The sequence below is a fragment of the Pteropus medius genome, unplaced genomic scaffold (genome assembly GCF_902729225.1).
Source record: "Pteropus medius unplaced genomic scaffold, Ma_sr-lr_union100, whole genome shotgun sequence".
In the NCBI taxonomy this organism is placed as follows: Eukaryota; Metazoa; Chordata; class Mammalia; order Chiroptera; family Pteropodidae; genus Pteropus; species Pteropus medius.
In genome coordinates this window covers 1072077-1090720 of record NW_024350324.1, presented here as the reverse complement: position 1 = coordinate 1090720, position 18644 = coordinate 1072077, and the positions used below count along the sequence as shown (strand labels likewise).

At 59.3% G+C, this 18644-nt stretch overlaps 1 protein-coding gene across 7 annotated transcripts in view; it reads right to left on the bottom strand.

Annotated features, from left to right (window-relative positions):
- DOT1L (DOT1 like histone lysine methyltransferase) overlaps positions 1 to 18250 on the bottom strand; it is a 46739-nt gene extending 28489 nt beyond the window's left edge. For 3 of the 7 annotated variants that reach the window (XM_039839137.1, XM_039839138.1, XM_039839141.1), the window contains exons 1-7: positions 17878 to 18250; positions 10742 to 10785; positions 7823 to 7897; positions 5834 to 5897; positions 4602 to 4830; positions 3074 to 3168; positions 2512 to 2574 (exon numbers count right to left, since the gene is read on the bottom strand). In XM_039839137.1, coding sequence (XP_039695071.1) covers positions 2512 to 2574; positions 3074 to 3168; positions 4602 to 4830; positions 5834 to 5897; positions 7823 to 7897; positions 10742 to 10785; positions 17878 to 17910 — 603 coding nt within the window. In that variant the 5' untranslated portion in view covers positions 17911 to 18250. Of the gene's footprint in view, positions 1 to 2511; positions 2575 to 3073; positions 3169 to 4601; positions 4831 to 5833; positions 5898 to 7822; positions 7898 to 10741; positions 10786 to 17877 lie in introns of those variants that run through there. The other 4 variants (XM_039839139.1, XM_039839140.1, XM_039839142.1 and 1 more) reach the window with 3 other exon arrangements.
- Between the last annotated feature and the right edge of the window lie 394 nt (positions 18251 to 18644).

Genomic DNA, 18644 nt, shown 5'->3' with positions numbered 1-18644 from the left:
CGCATGAGGCCGGCATCACCCGGCACCAGAACCGGACATGCAAGAGAGGGAGGCTACAGACTGAGACCCCGCACAGACACAGATGCAAAGGCCCTCAACAAAATAGGAACGAACCGGAAACCCAGCGACGTGTAAGGACACACGTCATGAGCCAGAGGGACTCACTCTGGGGAGCTCAACGTGCACACTCCATCACGTCAACAGGCCACAAAGGGACACCCACGTGCTCTTTTGTTAAACGCAGAAAAGGCGTTTAACAAAATCTCACAGCCCTTCACGGTAACGATTCTTAGCAAAATAAGATTAAAGGGGAGAACTCATCAACTTGGGGAAGAACATCCATAAAACACCTACAGCAAGCGGCACACTCCGCAGTGAGAAACGGGAAGCTTCCCACTCACACGAGAAACCAGGCACAGCAGCCTCTCTCCCCACTGCTGTTCACCACCATACTGCAAATCCTGGCACACGCAATAAGGCAAGAAAAGAAAATAACAAGTCGACAGCTCAGAAAGAAAACGGTAAAACCAGCTTTGTAGATGACACAGCTAACTATGTAAAACACCTCGAAGAATCAACAAAAAAAGTGGAACTAACGCATAACTACGGCAAGGATACGAAACACAAAAACAATGTCGTATGCTAACATGCAAAATGTATATTAACAAGCAAAGATCAATCGCTTTCCTAGAAACCAGCGACAGACAAGCAGAATTTGAAATCAATAAAACGATACCACTTTTAAAGGCATTAACAAAAAAATACTTCGGTATAAATCTAACAAGACACATACAGGATCGACATAAGAAAAACTACAAAACTCCGACGAAAGAAGTCGCAGAACTAGGTGAATGGAGAGAGACCCCTCGTCCGTGGACAGAAAGATTCAACACCGTCAGGATGTCGCTTCTTCCCAACTCGACCTTCAGATCCAGTAAGACCCCAGTCAGACCCCAGTGAGTTACTTTATGATGTGAACACACGGATCCTCAAGTTTACATGGAGGCCAAAGGCCCAGAACGAGCAACACAGCACTGAAGTTTAAGCACAAGTTCGACACCTGACACTGCCCAGCTGCAAGCCACAGCCACCCGACAGCATGCTGGTGAGAGCAGACACATGCAGCGAGGGGCCAACAGGGGCCAGAAACACCCACGCAGATGTGGCCAACCCATCTCTGATGAAGGGGGCGAGGTTTTTGCCACAAATGCTGCTGGAGCAACGTGACCTCCACGTACAGAGAAATGAATCAAGACACAGACCTTAGCCTCTTCGCAAAATTAAACCAGCACACGTAAATGTGGACACGACACTATGAAACTCCCACAGGACACTGAGAGAGTCGCCCCAGGTGACCTCAGGTTTGGCAATGACTTAAACGCACCACCGGAAGCCCGACCGTGGAGAGAAGAGCCCGAGGTGGCCCGAGGACGGGAGGTCCCCCTCACCCCGCACACCCCTAGTCAGTCCCCGGCCTGCAACTCTGTGATCTAGTCCATTCCCTGACACCATCAAGAATGGTGGCTCCAGCTCGACTACCACCACCCCATAGGATGACCTGTCACAGGCTGGTGACCACAGGGACAGAGAGGCTTGACCAGCCAGGAAAGATTTTCGGGAGGGAGCAGGCACAGGACCAGCTGGTGGAACCAGGTGGAATCTGAGGGTCTGGGCCTCAAACAGTGGGCCTGTGGCAGGCAATGACCCCAGGTGAGAAGGATGCGTCGCTTTTAGACCCCCGCCAGCTGGGAGGAGACTGCACAGCAGCTGCGTGACCACAGGCGACAGGAAAAACCCTGGCAGAGAGTCGCAGGCAGTCTGGCGTGTGGGAACACGTCTCGGGACACAGATGTCGCCCTAGGCAGGAGGGGCAGTGAGAGACCAGCGCCCGAGGCCGGGCTGAGTGGCGAAGACTGTGGGGCACAGGCGCTGCCCAGCCCAGCCGCACATGGAACGGAGCCGGTGGCTGGTCCCATGCTGCTGGGAAGCAGCAAGAGAAGGATGCCACTGGCCGGCCAGCGGACAGGGAGTGGCCGTCTCCTCCACAGCCTGCCACCCAGCGCACCAGCTGCAGCTGCACTGCATGTATGACTCCAAAAGAGAACCTGCTGCCAAAAAAGGCCCAAGAGCTCCTGACAGCTGTCAGATGCCTGGGGACCCAGGACGGGCGAGCAGGCAACCTGGGGCAGCCGAGAGCTGAGAAGGACAGGCGCCACGGTGGCTGGCTGTTCTGAGAGCGTGGAGCAGGAGGTAGGCCCCCAAGCGGCCCAAGAGAGCGGGACAAGTGCAACCAAGCAAGGGTGGAAAAGAGATGGAAGCGGGGACTTCCGGTGAGGCCGGCTGCCCCACCCAAGGGCCCGGAGTGAGCTTCTTCCCAAGACGCTGTATGGCCGGCTCAGCCCAGGCCCGGTGGGGATGAGCCGGGGTCCCAAGGGAGGAGAGGGACGGCGGGTCCGGGGGAAGGGAGCACAGGCACCCGTTAGCCGCGGGGCACGGAGCGATGGCACTCACTGTGTATTCTGCATGCTTTTTTCCGTACCATTTCATCCACTTCCTGAACTCGCGGTCCATGGTCTGCAAGGGGCAGAATCGGACAGCCGGTAAGAAGTGAGGCGGCGGAGGCCACTCCACACACTCTGGTGGCCACCTGCGGCTCCCCTCTGCCCCCTGCCCCGTACAACCCTGTGAGCACCCACCCCGGGAGGATTCTGGAGCCCCAGGGAGCACACTGTGGGGCCGACAACGGTTCCAACTTCCAGGAAACCGAGGCCACCAGGATATGACCCATAAACAATATGCTCCAAGGAGACAAGACGCTGCTCAGATGCATCCACTGCCCAGATCCTGCTTACCCTCAACCCAAGTAGGCACTGGCAGGACAGTGATGCCAGCCAACCCGCCCTGGGGGCAATGAGGCTGCAGCATCTGGAGGGATGGAAACACACCGAGCGGGGCCCCACATGCACGTGCCACACCAAGGAGCCTGGACGCTCCTCCCTCTCTCCATCCCAGTACACCCCCCGCCAACATGAAAGAGGCACAGACACACGTCCACGTCCCCAGAACCACTCACCTCCGCATACTTGGCTGGGATATCAGCTTTCTCGACGCCGTAGTGATGTTTGCAGTTGGTGGCCGCGGCAACCTGCAGCACGACCTGGCCCACTCCTTCAGAGAGAGAGAGAGAGACAGAGGGTGCCGTCACAGACGCAGCACCACCCACCACACAGGAGGCCCTCGCCAAGTAGGCAGGCCAGGCAGAGGCCCCCCCGGTCCCCGCCAGCCAGAGGTGCCGGTGCTGGCAAGGTGCTGAAGACACTCAACAACCCGGGCCATGAACCAGGCCTGCTCTGGGGACAGCTGGCGCAATTCGGCTCTGACTGGGATCACCTTTGTCTCCAGCCAGATGCGGCATGGCCCGTCCTGACAGCTCTGCGGGACTCCGGGACGCCTGGGGAAGGCTCCCACCCACCAGGACCAACCAAATCTGAGGCTGCCTTCGACACGCCGTCAATGCCTGTCGCTGACTGGGGTTCGATGTGGGGCTGGAGATGGCAGGAGGTGGCAGGAGAGCCGCCCACAAAACAGACAGGGTCTGCCAACCGCTGCCATGGCAACATGGCTGCACAGCCTAACACGCAGGCCACGCATGCCGACAGACCCGCATCTGGGTCCTAGCAGAGGGCCTGCCAGCACTGGGTCCGTGGGCCTCGGTCGCAACCTCTCCCCACGTGAGGGTGCTCTGCGGTGCAGACAACATGCCAGGCGCCCCTCGCCTTTCCATTTTGAGGATATACTCGAATCGTAAAAACAAGCACATTGCTTAGGAAGCCAGGATATAGGCAGGCCCTCAGCCAGAGCTGGGAGGGTCCCCGCGGGGGCGGAGGCTGGCGCCTTCCAATGAGCATCGCCTTTCGACGAGGGGAGGTGAATCACACAGCCCTTTGGGAACCAACTTCCGGACCACGTGCGCTCTAATCAAAATGAATCGTGTGCTTAAAAAGGTCCAAACTAAGATGATGCCACTGAAGAAGTCTTCTGGTCCCTGAGTGCCCGAGCCACTCGTGCCTGTTTGAGACAGGAGCTTCAAGTCTGAGTGTGGGGTCCTCATGTGGAAATGGGGTCACAAGGATAGCAAAGACGCCCCAGAGGAGGGCTGTGAACAGGGTTTCCAGGGGAGCCGTCTGGCATGTGAGAGACAGCCACGTAATCAGCCCTGTCTGTGCCCGGACCGGGCCAGCCCTTCGGGGATCAATCAGCCGATGTTGACTCATTCTGGAAAGCTCACTCACGCACACCCGCCAGGCCTCCATGGATGTCCTGCGACAGGCCCTGGCCCTCGGAGCCTCCACTCTGGTGCAGGAGGACGGCCCACAACAGAGGTGAGGGCTGTTGGGGCTGGGGAGTGTGGGACCCCCAGGCTTTGAGAAGGAGAGCAAGGGCTCGTGGGGCCTCCTGAGATGGGGCCGGCAGGTGGCTCACAGCCAGGGCCGAGGGGCAGGAGGGAGCAGTACCCTCCCTGGGCGACGCCCACGCCCCCGGCCCTTCTCGGAGGTGTAGTGTGCACGGGACCGTGGCCAGGCCGCCTGCCCCTCACTCACCACTGCCCAGGTCCACGAACAGGTCATCCTCGGTCATCTTGATCTCGTCGATCATCTGCGCGACCAGGTCAAAGGAGGTCTCCCCGTACACCTCCGGGGAGAAGGGCTCGTAGTTGTTGAGCTTCTCGGGGTCCGTCACCGAGTGGTTGTACACCTGCTGCAGGATGTGCCGCAGGAGTCCGTTGGACGGCCGCGTGTTCAGCTTCATGGGCTGCGTGGTGCCCTTCCACTGCGCACAGTGGGGAGGCGCCGGGTGTCACAGGGACGACCGCCAGACCTCCCCCGAAACCTGGCCACTGCCCCCTATCGAAAGAGTGTGTGGTGCGAGTGTGTGCTCATCGAGTGCACCTACGTACGTGTGGGTGCAAGTGTGTGCACGTGTCTGTGCAGATGTACATGTGTGTATGCGTCTGTGCATGTGAGCATGTGTGAGTGTGCATGTAAGTGCATCTGTGTACGAGTGGGTGCAAGTGTGTGCACATGAATGCGTCTGTGCATGTGTGAGTGTGCATGTGTGTGTGCATGTGCACGTGAGTGCACCTGTGTGCATGTGTGTATACGTGAATGTGCACGAGTATATCTGTTTACGTGTACGTGTGTACATGTGCATCTTTATGCGAGTGCTTACTCGTGAGTGCATCTGTATATGAGTGTGCACGTGAGTAGAACTATATACGTGTCTATACTAGTGTGTATGTGTGTGCATATATAAGTGCACGTGTATGCCAGTGTGTATGTGTGAGGGCAGCTGTACACAGCTGTATGTGTGCATACGTTAAGTCTGTATACATATGTCTGTATATGTGTGTATGCTAATGTCTATGTGACAACATCTGCATATGTGTGTGAGAGCAGGTATGTGAGCGTGTGCATATAGTGTGTGTACATGTGATTGTGTATAAGAGCACGTGTATGTGTGACTGTGTGAGACTTTGAGTATGTGTGAGCAAGTGTGTGTGCATGGGTGTGAGTTCTGGCGAGCATCAAGGCCTGCAGTGCACACAGCGCTTACCCCTCACCAGACAAGGGGGGCTGTGAGTCCAGGGACCCCGGAACCCTGACTTCAGAATGGCCCGCCATCCTGAAAACTTGTGTGGGAGAAGCAATGGGCCCAGAACCACAGAGAGAGCCAGCGCCCCTGGGCCTTGCCCACCCCTAGAATCAGGTGACATGAACGGCGGTGGGGCCCAGATGAGGGGAAAGGCCTGGGGTATGGAGACGAGGCCACCTACCAGCTGGTGAATGCTGTCGATGGCCCGGTTGTACTTGTCACAAAGCCTCTGCATGCTTTCAAAGCTGAAAAAGGCAAAGGGACGATGCTGCTCACTGCCAAGCTCAGAAAAGGCCACTGGGAGACAGCACATGGGCAAGAGGCTAGGGGTTGGGCAGGAGTCACAGGGCATCGAGGAGCACCCGACATGGGCAAGACCAGGCCAAGAGTGTCGGGCTGCTGTGGTCATGGCTGCGAGGCTGCACCGTGTGCTCACAGGCCAAGCCCAAGGTCAACAATGTGCCCGGCAGGCATGAGGTCACAAAAGGGGTTCACATGGCCATTCCTGGGGCGTCACAGGTGGGCAAGACCCAGCCTGTGCATTCACTCCCCAGCCGGCCAGGTGGGCTCCCAGGTCCCCCTTCCCTGGCTGGGTCCCACAGGCCCCATCCAGCCCTGATGCAGGCAGAGGTGCTGGCCCACGCCCAACACCTCGATGCTGAAGAAAGGGGGGGAACGTCCCTCATGTGGGCACTGCTTCTGCTTGCGAAGATATCACAGGTTTCCAGGACATTCAGATACAAGCAACACATGTTTAGACACCTAATCAGAGAGTTTGGGGAGTTTTTACACGAAGCTACATTCTCCCAAATGTGACTGATTTTATTTCAGGTGCTAACGGGGTGCTCACCTGGGGCAGTCCTCTCCCCAGGGGACACTGGGCAGTGTCTGCGGATGCCTGTGGTTGTCACAATTGGGGGTGCTCCTGGCATCGAGTGGGTGGGGCCAGGGTTGCTGCCCCACAGCCCACAGTGCCCAGGACAGCCCCCCACAGAGGACCTGGGCAGAACGTCCCCAGGGCTGAGAGGGGGCCGACACCAAGTGTTTGTGTTGTGTGAAGGGTGTGTCCCTGGGGGATCCTCGACACTGCCCATGCATACGGCAGCAAGGCGCTTCCTCCCTGGGACATGCCCCCTGAACGACAGGACACAGGCTACCCCACCCCCCCACCTGCACCTCTGCCGCTCGCCCAGCCCTCGCCCTCGGCCCCAGGTCCACTCTGAGTTGACGGGCATTTTTCCACCTAACAAAAGTAATGGATTCGATTAAGCGCAGTGCCCACGTGACAAGGTCACAGCTTTCTTGGATGGCAGGTCGACTGGTGTGCCCTCGCCCCAAGGACAAGAGGACCTTATGGTGGCCCTTGGCTTCTGGCCACGCCCGGACGAGGAGAGTGCAATCCCCTCCCGCTCCAACAGCGGTGATGGCTCTTAGGTGGAAGAGGGGCAGGAGGCGAGGGCACAGGTCAGGCAGGGGCTGACCGAGGTAGGAGACGCCAACCCTCAGGTCGAGGGCCCCAAACGCAAAAGCGACACCCAGTCAGGCGCGCCAGGCAGCTTCCGGGCTCCTCCAGCCGTGTCCTCTGTCAGAGCGAGCTACCTGCGCCCACAGATGACAGCACCTTCTGGGAGGCAGCAGGGCCATCACAAGCCCCTCCGAGCGCCCAGCTGGGCAGGAGCCAGGAATGCAGTCCTTCTTTGTCAAAGGAAAACAAAAACATTCCAGGCGGGCATTCCAGAGCCGGCCTCGCCCTGCTCCACCCACAGGACTCTGCTCTGAGATCAGGCTGTGCTGCAGGAAACTGCCAGACAGTCACGGCCAAAGGGCTAGGCACACAGTCAGTGCGACATGCGACCTGTGACCTGCACCGGGACAGGCTGGGCCGGGGTTGCAGGCCAGGCCGGCTCCGGGGTCACCGGCTGTGAAAACAGCGACTACTAAGTTGGGCGATTTACGCAGACCGACTCGCATCTCCACTGTGTGGCGTTCTCGATTAGGTCCTCACTCAGCCAGCCTCCGCCAACATTTGATAAACATCTACCAAAATAACCGGCAGAGCCTACGGTGGACCCTAGCAGGGCGGCCCACGGCACTGCAGAGGCACCTGGCAGCTGCGTCCCCGGCAGCATCCCGGCCCGGGGGACAAGCGGCCGGGCAAGAGCCGGTTTACCTTTTGGTGTCGTAGTCAATGAGGACGTAGTTCTCCATGGCGAGCTTGAGGTCCGGAATTTCCTCGCAGACCCATCTGAAATCCGAAAGCAGAAACTAAGATGAGGACGAAGAGGACGAGGACACAATCCTCCCCCACTTTCTTAAACACCGTTCACTCCCAAACACAAAGAGAAAACATCCTCATCGCTCAAGTCACAGTGGGAAAGAGGAGGGAGGAACGGCATCGAGGGGATGCTATCAAGTTTTCGGTGAGGCTATGAGCACACAGACTTTACGAGGCTTCCGGTTCCAACAGCGATGGCTGGGGGGGCCACGTGGATTCTCACGTTACGGGGCAAAGGAAACCAGGCTACTGAAAAGCAGCACGAGACTAAAAACAGAAGAGAATTATGCTTGAAGCGTTAACTACCCCATGACAATGCGGCTTCTTCAACAGACACATGGCAAGAGAAAGGACGGGGAGGAAGAACCTGCAGGTTAACGCAGACACGCACCGGCCAACCCCAAGGCATAAGCCTTCTTGGGTCCCGGTACAGCCTCGAAAAAGGCACGGAAAGTAGTCATCACTGTAGATTGCACAGAGGATAAAAGGCAAGTGATGAAAAACAGCGTGCCAAGGACTTCGACAAACAAGGGTTACGGGACACGAGGCTCACCCTTGTTAAACCTTCTTGAACTGAACTGCACACTCAAAGCCATCTCTACGAAAGACCCCGCAGGGCTTCCTGCAAGGCTTTTTGGGAGAAACAGACAAGGCTGATCCTAAAACTGACTCGCAGGTGGCGAACTGGGGACAGCTCAACACCCTTAAATGGTAGCGGCAGTTGCAGGGCTTCGCTTCTTCTTTTGGGACTCACTACAGACCTGCGGTCGCCAGGAGAGGGTGGCCCTGGACCGAGGCTCGCAGACCCAGCGCAAGCAGGTAAACCAGCTCGATGGGGGAGAAGAGTCCCAAAGACCAGGCTGCAGCAGCCGAGCAGCAGGTGGGGAGCAAAACGAATCATAAACCCCCAGAATCATAAACCCCCGCCTGACATAAACCAAAACGAACTCACAACTGATCTTAAACTTGAACGTAAAAGCCAAAACCACAGAGCTTCTGGAGGAAAACGGAAGAGCGTCTGCACCTCGGGAGGCAAAGGTTTCCTGGACGTGGCGCAGACGACCGACTATCAAGGAAGGAGGTGCGCGAGGAACCCCGCTCCTCACGGCAGCGTGTGACTGCAGCGGCTGCACCCGCGCCAGGGTACGGAAAGACGGGCAGGGTTCACGCAGCTCCCCAGACACGCGGCCGGTTCCACAGGCGGCCTGGGGAGTCAGGACGACAGCAGTGCACCTGTGGTCCCCGACGGGGAGGCCAAGCCCAGAACCGGCGGGGCGAGTCGGGCTGGGGACAAACTGGAAGAGCCCCCAGTAGGCGGTCCAAAGTCGAAAACAAGCCAGACGCAGCCGGCGCCCGGTGGACAGTAGAAGGAACTATGTCCCTCTACATGGGGCCGCCCCGGCACCAGCACGCACACGCGGGCTCTCCAACCGCGCCTGCTGCCCGCCGCACGGCCCCGCGGAGGCCGGACTCTATGAGACGCCCAGTGCCCGCAGTGGCAGAAAGCAGAGGAGAGGGCCAGGGCCAGGACCGAGGGGGACAGAGCACAGGAGACACGAGGAACGCGGGAGAGGGACGTCTGCGGCACACGCTCGGCACGTCTGTACCTGAGCCGCGCTCAGCTGGCCTCCAGGGAATGCTGGCAAGGGAAGAGGGTCACGAGTGGAGGCTCGCGTGGAACGGGAGCGGCCACGAGCTGGTGATGACAGGGCTGGGTGACGACTACGCTGCTTGTCACACCCCACCCACCTCTGCACGGTGGAGGTTCTCCACCGCAAACGGTGGAAGGACCAAAGTGAGGTGACCGCCTGTCTCCGCCAGTGAACAGAACTCATCCATGGGGACGGTGGAGGGAGGTGGGGTCGTCCTAAGGCCGCTGCCGGCCCGGGAGACCAGAGTGCCGGCGCGACAGCTGCAACCGGCCCCGAGCCCCACGCTGCAGCACGAGCACCCCGCAGCGTAGAGGAGAATGTGTCGGGAGGCCCACCGCCCGGAGCCTCCTGGGGGGCGAGGGAGGGGGTGCGAGCCAGGCTGTCCGCTCAGACCGCGGCCCTGCCCCTAGCCAGCAGCCTCTTTAAAAGTGAATAAATCACACTCAGCAACCAGTAACACTGCTTCACCAAGTGAGCGGTTTATGGACTCTGCTAGGAAAAAAGCAGACCCCCAAATCCGAACATGGCGTGGGCCGGGCCCACCTGCAAGACTTGCACAAGCACTTCACTCCCTAAGCAAAGCGGTCCTGCAGGGCCCTGCGCAGCGTGACGGCGAGCCACAGCGGCTGGGGCTGCAGGGCGGGGGGAGGCCACCAGGGCCTGGGCCACCCATCCTGGCTCCTGCACGGGCGCCACAGCTGCCCCGCCGCGGCCCTATGGGCTGGTGCGAACGTCCTGGCGTGGGGCCCACGTGGTCAGGGATCTGAAGAGACAACACAGCGACACCAGGGTCGCACGCACACACGCAGCTCGGCGGGAACCAGGGCGAGGTCCCAAGCAGAGGGTGCCGAGCGCAGATCCCCCGGTCGGCCCAGACAGCACGAGGACTAGAGAGCGCCTTCCTCCTGCGGCTGGCAAGGTCGTCAGCTGACACACCCTGCACTTGGCCTGGGCGCCCTGGAGAATGCTGCGGCTCAGGCGTCCACCCGCTTCCACCGGAAGCCAAGGCTCAGAGGACTCCGTCCAGGCACACAGGTGGCCTGGACTTCTCCGCCCAAGCTCTTGCATCCACTTCTCCGAGTTTTCTCGAGATGCTGACGGGGAGTACTAGAACACAGGAGTGGCCGCCCTGGGCCAGGCCCACCGGCAACGCCACACTCACCTGATGGTCTCGATGATTTCGTGAGCAGCATCGTGGTGTTTGTCCTGAAAAACAGAGGGACAGGGTTTAGAGTGGACCGAGCAGTCCAGGTTGGCCACCGCAGGCCCGGGGACCAGAGGCAGCAGGCACTGCAGCGCCGGCCCACAGAGCTCCCACGCCCTGCTGTGGCACTGGGGTGCCATCTGGGATCCCCGCCCACGTGACATGCTGACCTAGGGCAGGGTCTGCGCCCGCGGCGCTTCCCCGCCAGCAGGTGGTGGGCAAGGGGCCAGTGGGAGTGTATGCTTCGACCCTCCCCTCCCCCACGCGCAGTGCCCGCTGGCGCCTGTCCTGGCGCCCCGCAGCTCGGATGCCACAGCCCTGGCTGAGTTACAGAACTCCCGGGCCTCTGTTTCTCTGTCTGTAAAATGGGAAACACCAGTAACAGCCACCAGGAAAGCAAAGGATCATCCTCCACAGACAATCAAGCCACCAAGCCAGCACTGCGCCCACTGCATGGAGGCTCGCCATGGCTTCTTCCTGCAGAGGAAGGTCAGGGGCGTTCCAGGCCTTTTGCCGGCATCTCGGCAGGCAGCTAACCCAAACCTCACAGAACCAGGAAGAGGACAAGCCTGCAGCCAGGGCACCAGCACAGAGGCCGGCTATCAGCTGCTCTGTGACGGTGACAATGCCTCTCAGCCCAGGCCGCCATTTCTACCGCTTTGCAGGAGGACAGTGACCACGGGCAGGGACCTGGAGCGATTCCTGGTGTATTGCAGCCGTCGGCAACAGCACCCCGAGTCCTACGCCTTGTTCTAAATACGAGCTCTACTGCGATGCGATTCAGATGGAGCGGAGCTCACCTGTTCCGAGTCCACAGTTCAGTGGTTTTTACTACTTTCTGAGATGTGCAACCACCGCACTATTTCCAGAACCTTCCGCACTCCAAAAAGAAGTTCCATCCCAGTCAGCAGTCCTCTCCTTGCCCCTCCCCACTTCCTGTCTCTGGAAGTGCCTGATCTGGACATTGCCCATAAGTGGAACCACACGCCCTGCGGCTTCCCGTGCAAAGCCTTACTTCTTCAGGGAAGGGAAAAGCAGCCGTCTGGTGTTCGGAATGCCTGCAGGTCACTCAGGACCGGGGCAGCTGCTACTGGAGCTCCGCTGAGCGGCCACGGCGGGGCGGGGCGAGGGCACGCGTCCCATCCACTGCAGCGTGACTCACAAGCGCCAGAGTGCAATGCAGCTGGCGGCCCCACTGGCCCCGGGCCCGCAGTAACTGTCCTGGCGCACAGCTGCAGCCCAGATGGGCGCAGGTGCCGGACTTTCGTCTCGGCTGTGACGGGACAACTCGCACTGTCCCGGCTTTTAGACCAAAAGGAAGGGAGAAGAAAGTCAACGGGAGCGCCTCCCGGGCTGTGAGAGTGACCCAGCCCGGGACCAGCCAGTTTCCACCCGCAATCCTAAATAACAGATGTCACTTCCGAAGCCCTGGTCACTGTTAGTCAGACGGCTCGTGACCTCGTGGCCGTGGCCCATTCTTGCTCCACCGGCCTTCGCAGGCCAGAGCGCAGAAGCCGCCAGCAAAGGTCAGACGGGAGTAGCCCTGAAGAACGCTGGATTTAGGGCCTGGCCCCGTCTGGTTGCCCAGGGCCACCCTCGCACCTCCTCCCGCACAGCGGGAGTCCCCAGGCCTGCACGCACAGCGGGAAATCCTTTCTGCTGCGTCAGAGACTGGCCCACGCTCTTGTCACCACTTGCACCAGGCACCTGAAAACGGTGACTGAGAGAATCTCTTCCCATCAAAATCTGGTGGAACGCTGGCAGCTGGGACAACGGGGCAGTGAGTACCCGGAATTCCCCAGGTCCCCCACTCAGGGACCACGTGAAAACGTCCAGAGTTAAGTGCGACTGCTCTGTCTTAAACTGAATGCTGCACAGGAGGCCATCATCACGCCAAACTGTCCTTTCCGGTACCACTCACCTCCCCAGCTCAGTGAGCGTGAGAAGCCGGTGGCTTGCTCTTCCAGGCTGCCCTCAGGTGCTCGGTGCAGCCAGGCTCGATGGCACGTGGAGGGGTGCGGAGGGCTGCGGGGGGGTGGGGGGGTTGCTGTCACAGTCAGCAGGTGCCCGGCTCCCTCCTTCCCAGAACAAACCTCAGAACAGTAAGTACCAAGAACTTGAGGTCCACTGCAGGTCGGGACGCGGCTCCAGCCTGCCGCCAGCTTGCCCCCCACCTCTCAAAGAGTCCAGACCAGAGGGCACACGTCCTTCATTTTAAGCACTCACACCCAGTCCGTCCTGAGTCTACACAACTTCCAGCGTGCATGCGCCCAGAGAGTAAGGTGGGCCAGAGGCAGAGACGAGAGGCCGATAGAGGGGCACATGCGGGGGGCCACGGGGGCGCCAACCCTGCTGGCAGTGAATCCACCACCAACCCCTCCCCTCACCGCCACTGGCAACAGGAAATGACCCGCAAGGCATACCCTCACCCGTGGGACCATGCACAGCGGAGGGCAGGGTCTCCCATGGTGACAAGCATCAGAACTCTTGCGGGGCTGCTGAGAGCAGGTGCCTGTGGCCCCACAGTGTAAGACTCAGTAGGTCTGCGCCCGGAACCCGCATGTGGTCCGAGTGCCCGGGGCCCCCACTCTGCCGGCGCAGCTCTTGCTGGCAGGCAGGAGAAGCACGCTCCTTGGGCTCCCGGGGAAGTAGGGGAAGTGGCTATGAACCCCCAAGCGATCAGGGACTACTCTGGGCTCGGCCACCCTGTCCTCGGCCCCCAGCGGGCTGCACAGACTGTCCTGCAGCGAGGGCACACACTTCTGCTTTTGGGGTGCAGCCTTTTCCCCTGGTGGCTCCACTCCACTCCGGAGCCCCAGGGATGGGGGTACTGGGCCACTTCCCACATTCGGTCCCCAAATCCAAAGCAAGTAGAGCAGAATGGCTCCCGGTACTGACCGCATGGACTCAGGACGGGCCGTCGCTGGCCCTCACGTGAGTGGCCACTGTGTGGGAGGCCCACTCCCAGATGGTTCATGGACACAGTGGGACCAGCTGGGCCAGAGAGGGCACAAGGGCGGACACTGTGACATGGAGATTGCAGTGGACAAGAAATGTGACGTGTGGACAATTTTAAAATGTGAGAAGGAAAAAAGGAGGAGACTAGACCTCAAAGGCAGGGCGCCTGCCCGGGGCGGCCGGTCTCCCTGGCTGTGTATGGTCGGGGCATCGATGAGCAGAGATCTGTCTGGAGGAGTGAGCCAGGAGGTGGTGCAAACTCAAGATGCTCCAGAAAACTCCATGAGGAAAGTCAGAGGGCGGGCAGGGGCGGGGCGCCTGCAAGTGCCCGCCCTACACCCCGCCCTGGCCCTCGCCCTCATCTTCAGTGACTAGTCTACAGTTTATGGCTTACGTGGCCGACTCAGGTAGCAATCACAACAGCACCTTAGCTAGTTCAGGAACCAGAAGAGAGGCCCCGCGTCCAAATAAGAGCAAAAAACACCCGGAAGATGGCCGGAGGACGGGTGGGCAGAGTGGGTACCAAAGAGATGCAGGGCAGTCAGTGAGGGGTCAGGTCTGCGGACGAGAGGCCTGGCCATTGAGGCAGCGATGGTGGGTCGGGTGGGCCGCGGCTGGTCAGCGAAGAGGCCGGTTTGTGGGGCGCTGGGCAGGAGGAAAGCACAGGTGCCTGGATCACTAGTTGGCAAGTGGGCACAGCCCGTCCCCACGGAGGCTTGCGGGCAGGACGCCCTGGAGCTGGACTGCGACGGTGCTGCTTCTGGAATCGCGGCTCACGCGGTCACGCGGCCCCAGTGTGCGGCTCCCTCGACCACACGCTGGACCCTGTGGGAATGTGCCTGTGCTGGCAAGCCTTCCCGTTTGTCCCGGTCCTCCTGCCGGACCTCCGCGGTCACGTTCCCACCCAGGAGGGGATCCGCCCAGTGGAGACGACCCCCCGGCTCACGACACCCGTGTCCACACAGCAGCGGACACCAGGGCACTGGACCTGCCGTCCAGGATAGGGGGCAGAACGGCGAGAAGGGATAGTGAGGCAAGCCAGCCCCATCAACTATGGTGAACATGCTTCCAGGACCTGCAGAAAAGTCAAGTTCGCCAATTCACTGCTTTTGAGTGCCCTAGTTTAAGAACTACGCTACATGGTCCTGCATGATATCACACTGCGAAAGGAGACAGGGACAGGCAGCTGTGCTGCTGGCGGGCAGAGGGTGCCGAGCCGGTGCTGTCGCTGGGCTGGCCCAGCCCTCCCCCAGATTCCGCAGCATCGGGAATGTCTTCTGCTCAGGCAGAAGATGCTGAGAGAGAGGGCAGCAGTGACTCACCAGGACTTAGCTCAGGGGTCCCCAACCCCCAAGGCCGTGGACTGGTACCGGTCCTGGCCTGTTGGGAACTAGTTCGCACAGCAGGAGGAGAGCGGGGTGGGCTGGAGAAGCTTCGTCTCTATTTGCTGCCGCTCCCCAGCGCTGGCATCACAGCCTCAGCTCCACCTCAGGTCATCAGGCATTAAGAGTCTCATGGGAACACCAGTCCCTGCTGCCACAAAGGCTGGGGACCGCTGGCTTAGCTCCTACTAAACCATGTGGCACCTCTCACTGGGCCACGGGGCCCCAGCCACCACCACTCAAACCGCTCAGCACCATCCACGACCAACGGCAAAGGCCGTGCGACATGACAAATGAGTCCGTGTGGGAGGGCAGGGCCCATCTACACACCCCCTGATCCCAGGACCTGTAGCCCCCACCACTCCCGCTCCAAGGGCCACCCTGCCCAGCCATGGGTTCTCATGAATGGCAGCCTGGCAGCCGTGGGCCACCCAGGGCTACAGGACACTTGCTACACCTGGACAAAGCTGTGCCGTGGGAGCGAAACACACACCGATTTCAGACTTAGAACACACGCCAAAGAAAATTAAATCTCTTGTTCACAATTTTTTAATTCCACATTGAAACGACAGTTTTTTGACCTTTTAACGTGGCTACTAAACATACTAAAGTCACGTGTGTGGCTCGCGCTAGTCCTGCCAGCCGCTGTCCCCTCGCGTACCCCGTTCCACCTCTGGGACTGACAGAACAGTTTCAGGTTTGGGGCCAGGCATGGGGTGCCATAGGAGGGGGAGCATGGAGAGGGGCTTAGCTGACCACAAGAGGACAGGTGCCACCTGGAGCCTCAGGGACAGAGCTAAAACCAAAGGAGGCTGGACCAGGAAGCTTCAGTTGCTTTAACAAAAACTAGCCCGACGGTGACAGTCTGAGGTGCCCAGCCCCCAGAGCACCCCAGTATACGTGCAGAGCAACCCTACTCTGGAGGTCTTCAGAGAGATACGATGATCTAAAACTCAGCCCGGGACTTTCTTGCCCTCAACAGAAAGAATGCTCTATTGCCATAGACTGCCCCAGCCTGAGGCCAAGGCCAAGGCCGTGATGGGGAAGGGGTCTGCACAGGACTGATGAGGCCCCTCTGACTGGGAGAACTCGCCAGGCGGCCCTGCCACCAAAGGGCAGGCACAGACTTGACCCCAGGACCTAGAAAGCGAATACTTTCTGCGCTGCTGAGAATTCCACCTGTTTCTACTTCCAGCAAGGGGTCACTATTATGGCCACACCAGTTCATTTGAGGTCACCCCCACTCCCTGCATGAAGGCCAAAGGAATGCCTCCCCAGGGCTTAGGACCCCACAACCCTTATAAGGGAGTGTCACTCGGCCGTGAAAAGCGGGGAGATGCTGATACTCATCCCGACGTGGATAGACCTTGAACACATGACGCTCAGTGAGAGAAGCCAGACACACAAGGCCACACAGCGTGTGATTCCACTGACGTGAAACGTCCAGAACAGGCACGTCTAGAGAGAGGAAGCGGGTGAGTGGTTGTCAGGAGCTGGCGAGTGGGGGCGGGGGGCTGCTGATGAGGATGGGGCTTCCGGGATTAAGTGAAGATAATTACATATTGTTCTCTGTGTGAGATGCCACCACTGGGGGAAACTGAGGAACGAGAACGTGGGGCAGCTCTGTTATTGCTTACAGCTGGACAAGAATCCACGATTATCTCGAAAAAGTTTAATTAAGAAAAAAAGGTTGGCGCCCCCAGAGGGAGACGGGTAGGTGGGTCCCCTTGCAACTCCAGTGAGCACACAAGTCCCTGGCCTCCTGTGGCTCCCACCCATCGGCAACAGGGCACAGCAGGCATCTGGACCTCAGGGACCAGACCAGTAAAACTAACAGCCGCACGTGGAACACCAGGCTCTCTCACAATCCCTTCCCCTGGCACACTCGCTACCTCACCCACGAAGTCTCAGAAGGGTTAATCCGCCTGCCACCTGAGGGAGGATTAGGCGGGACTCACACACGGAGGTCAGATCAGAAAATATCTTCTGAGTCACAGGATGGCCGGCTTGCGAGGCCGCCCACTCAGCTACTACTCACCGCCAGCGTTAAGGGCATGACTACTCAGGGGTACTCATCAGAGGGTCGTGGGCTCCCCGGGAGGAAGCTGGGGGCGGGGACAGTCACGCTGGAGCTGCTCCCCCACCCACAGCCTTGCTAACTCACCCAGGTGAAGGGCCCAGCACACACACTCACACCCCCCGCCACAGGCGCCTGCCCTGCCACCAGGCAACCCAAGATGCCACTTACTCCCCTGCGAGTTGAGACCTAGTTTCCCACCCGAGAAGGGCCATCCTGCTTTAGAAATGACATCACCGTGAACTGCCAGTGGCTAACGGGAACTCAAAGTCACTGAAGGAACAGAACTCACCCGGCCTCCCCCTCCTCCTTGTCAATTGCACAAAGCCAATTTCCGAGTCTGGACACTTCGAGTGTGGCCGGTTGTGGCTGTATGCATTTCCTCTTACCAATGCCCCCTCCTCCGACGAGCCACCCACACCTCCCCCAGAGCAAAACTGGCAGTTCCTCTGGGACCTCAGCTGACCCTACACAGGGGCACTAAAACTCTGCTAATTTCTGTGTTTACACATCACCCACTGTCCTTCATGCCTAAGTTTCTCAAGAAAAAGAACATTGTCTACTGTCCCCTGTGCCTCTGGGAACGCTGCAAATTTTCAGGAAGTGCTTGCAGAATGAATGAATCAGTGAACAAGCAAGCTCAGTCATCTCAAATGCGTGGTCATGAGGAATCTGACCTTCCAAAATCTGAAGCTTCCGAAGTAGTCCATTTTCGTAGTGTATGCATCATCGAATCATCACAGAACATGAACTCTCACAGAGTACCACCCCCTCGTTTCCCGTGCAAAAGCACAATTCCTCAGTGGGGACACAGAAGGTTGACAGACGTCACTGTAAAGCTGTTAGGCTGTTGCTGGCCCTGGCAGCTAGCTGCGAACTTCACTGGGCTGGCCTGGCGGTGGGACAGCCACGCCAGAAAGGGGCCTGCTGACGTCAGGCAGAGCGCCCGGCCAGGCGGGCAGCACACCCTCGTCCCCTGCCAAGCGAAGCCAGGCCAGCGAGGGAAAGGCGCTCTGCAGTCCAGAACCACTCGCCACTAGAAAGCCGGTCCCGACCAGGAGGCCTTACTCACGAGGGCGCCAAATCCCTGTGGCTTTGCTCCGCCCAGAATAGAAGCAGGTGACGCGACAACGAGTGAGCGTGTCTCCAGTGAACCCTCCCCTCAGCATAAGATGCCTGGACGCTGGGTCACGCTGGGCTTAACTTGTCCCGCACTTAGAAATACTGGTTTCTAAGCAGCACCAACGCTGCTAAACACTGCTAACCGCTGCTGAACCTGAACGTACACTTGGCACGCGCCCCGCCCTGTTGCTGCACCTCCCTAAGTGAGCTGAAGCTCAAGTTCACACAAAAACCTGCCTGAGGGTGTCTAGAGCCACTTCACTTCTAATCCCTCCGAAACTGGAAACATGGCAGTGTCCTGCCACTGGGAGGTGAATGGATC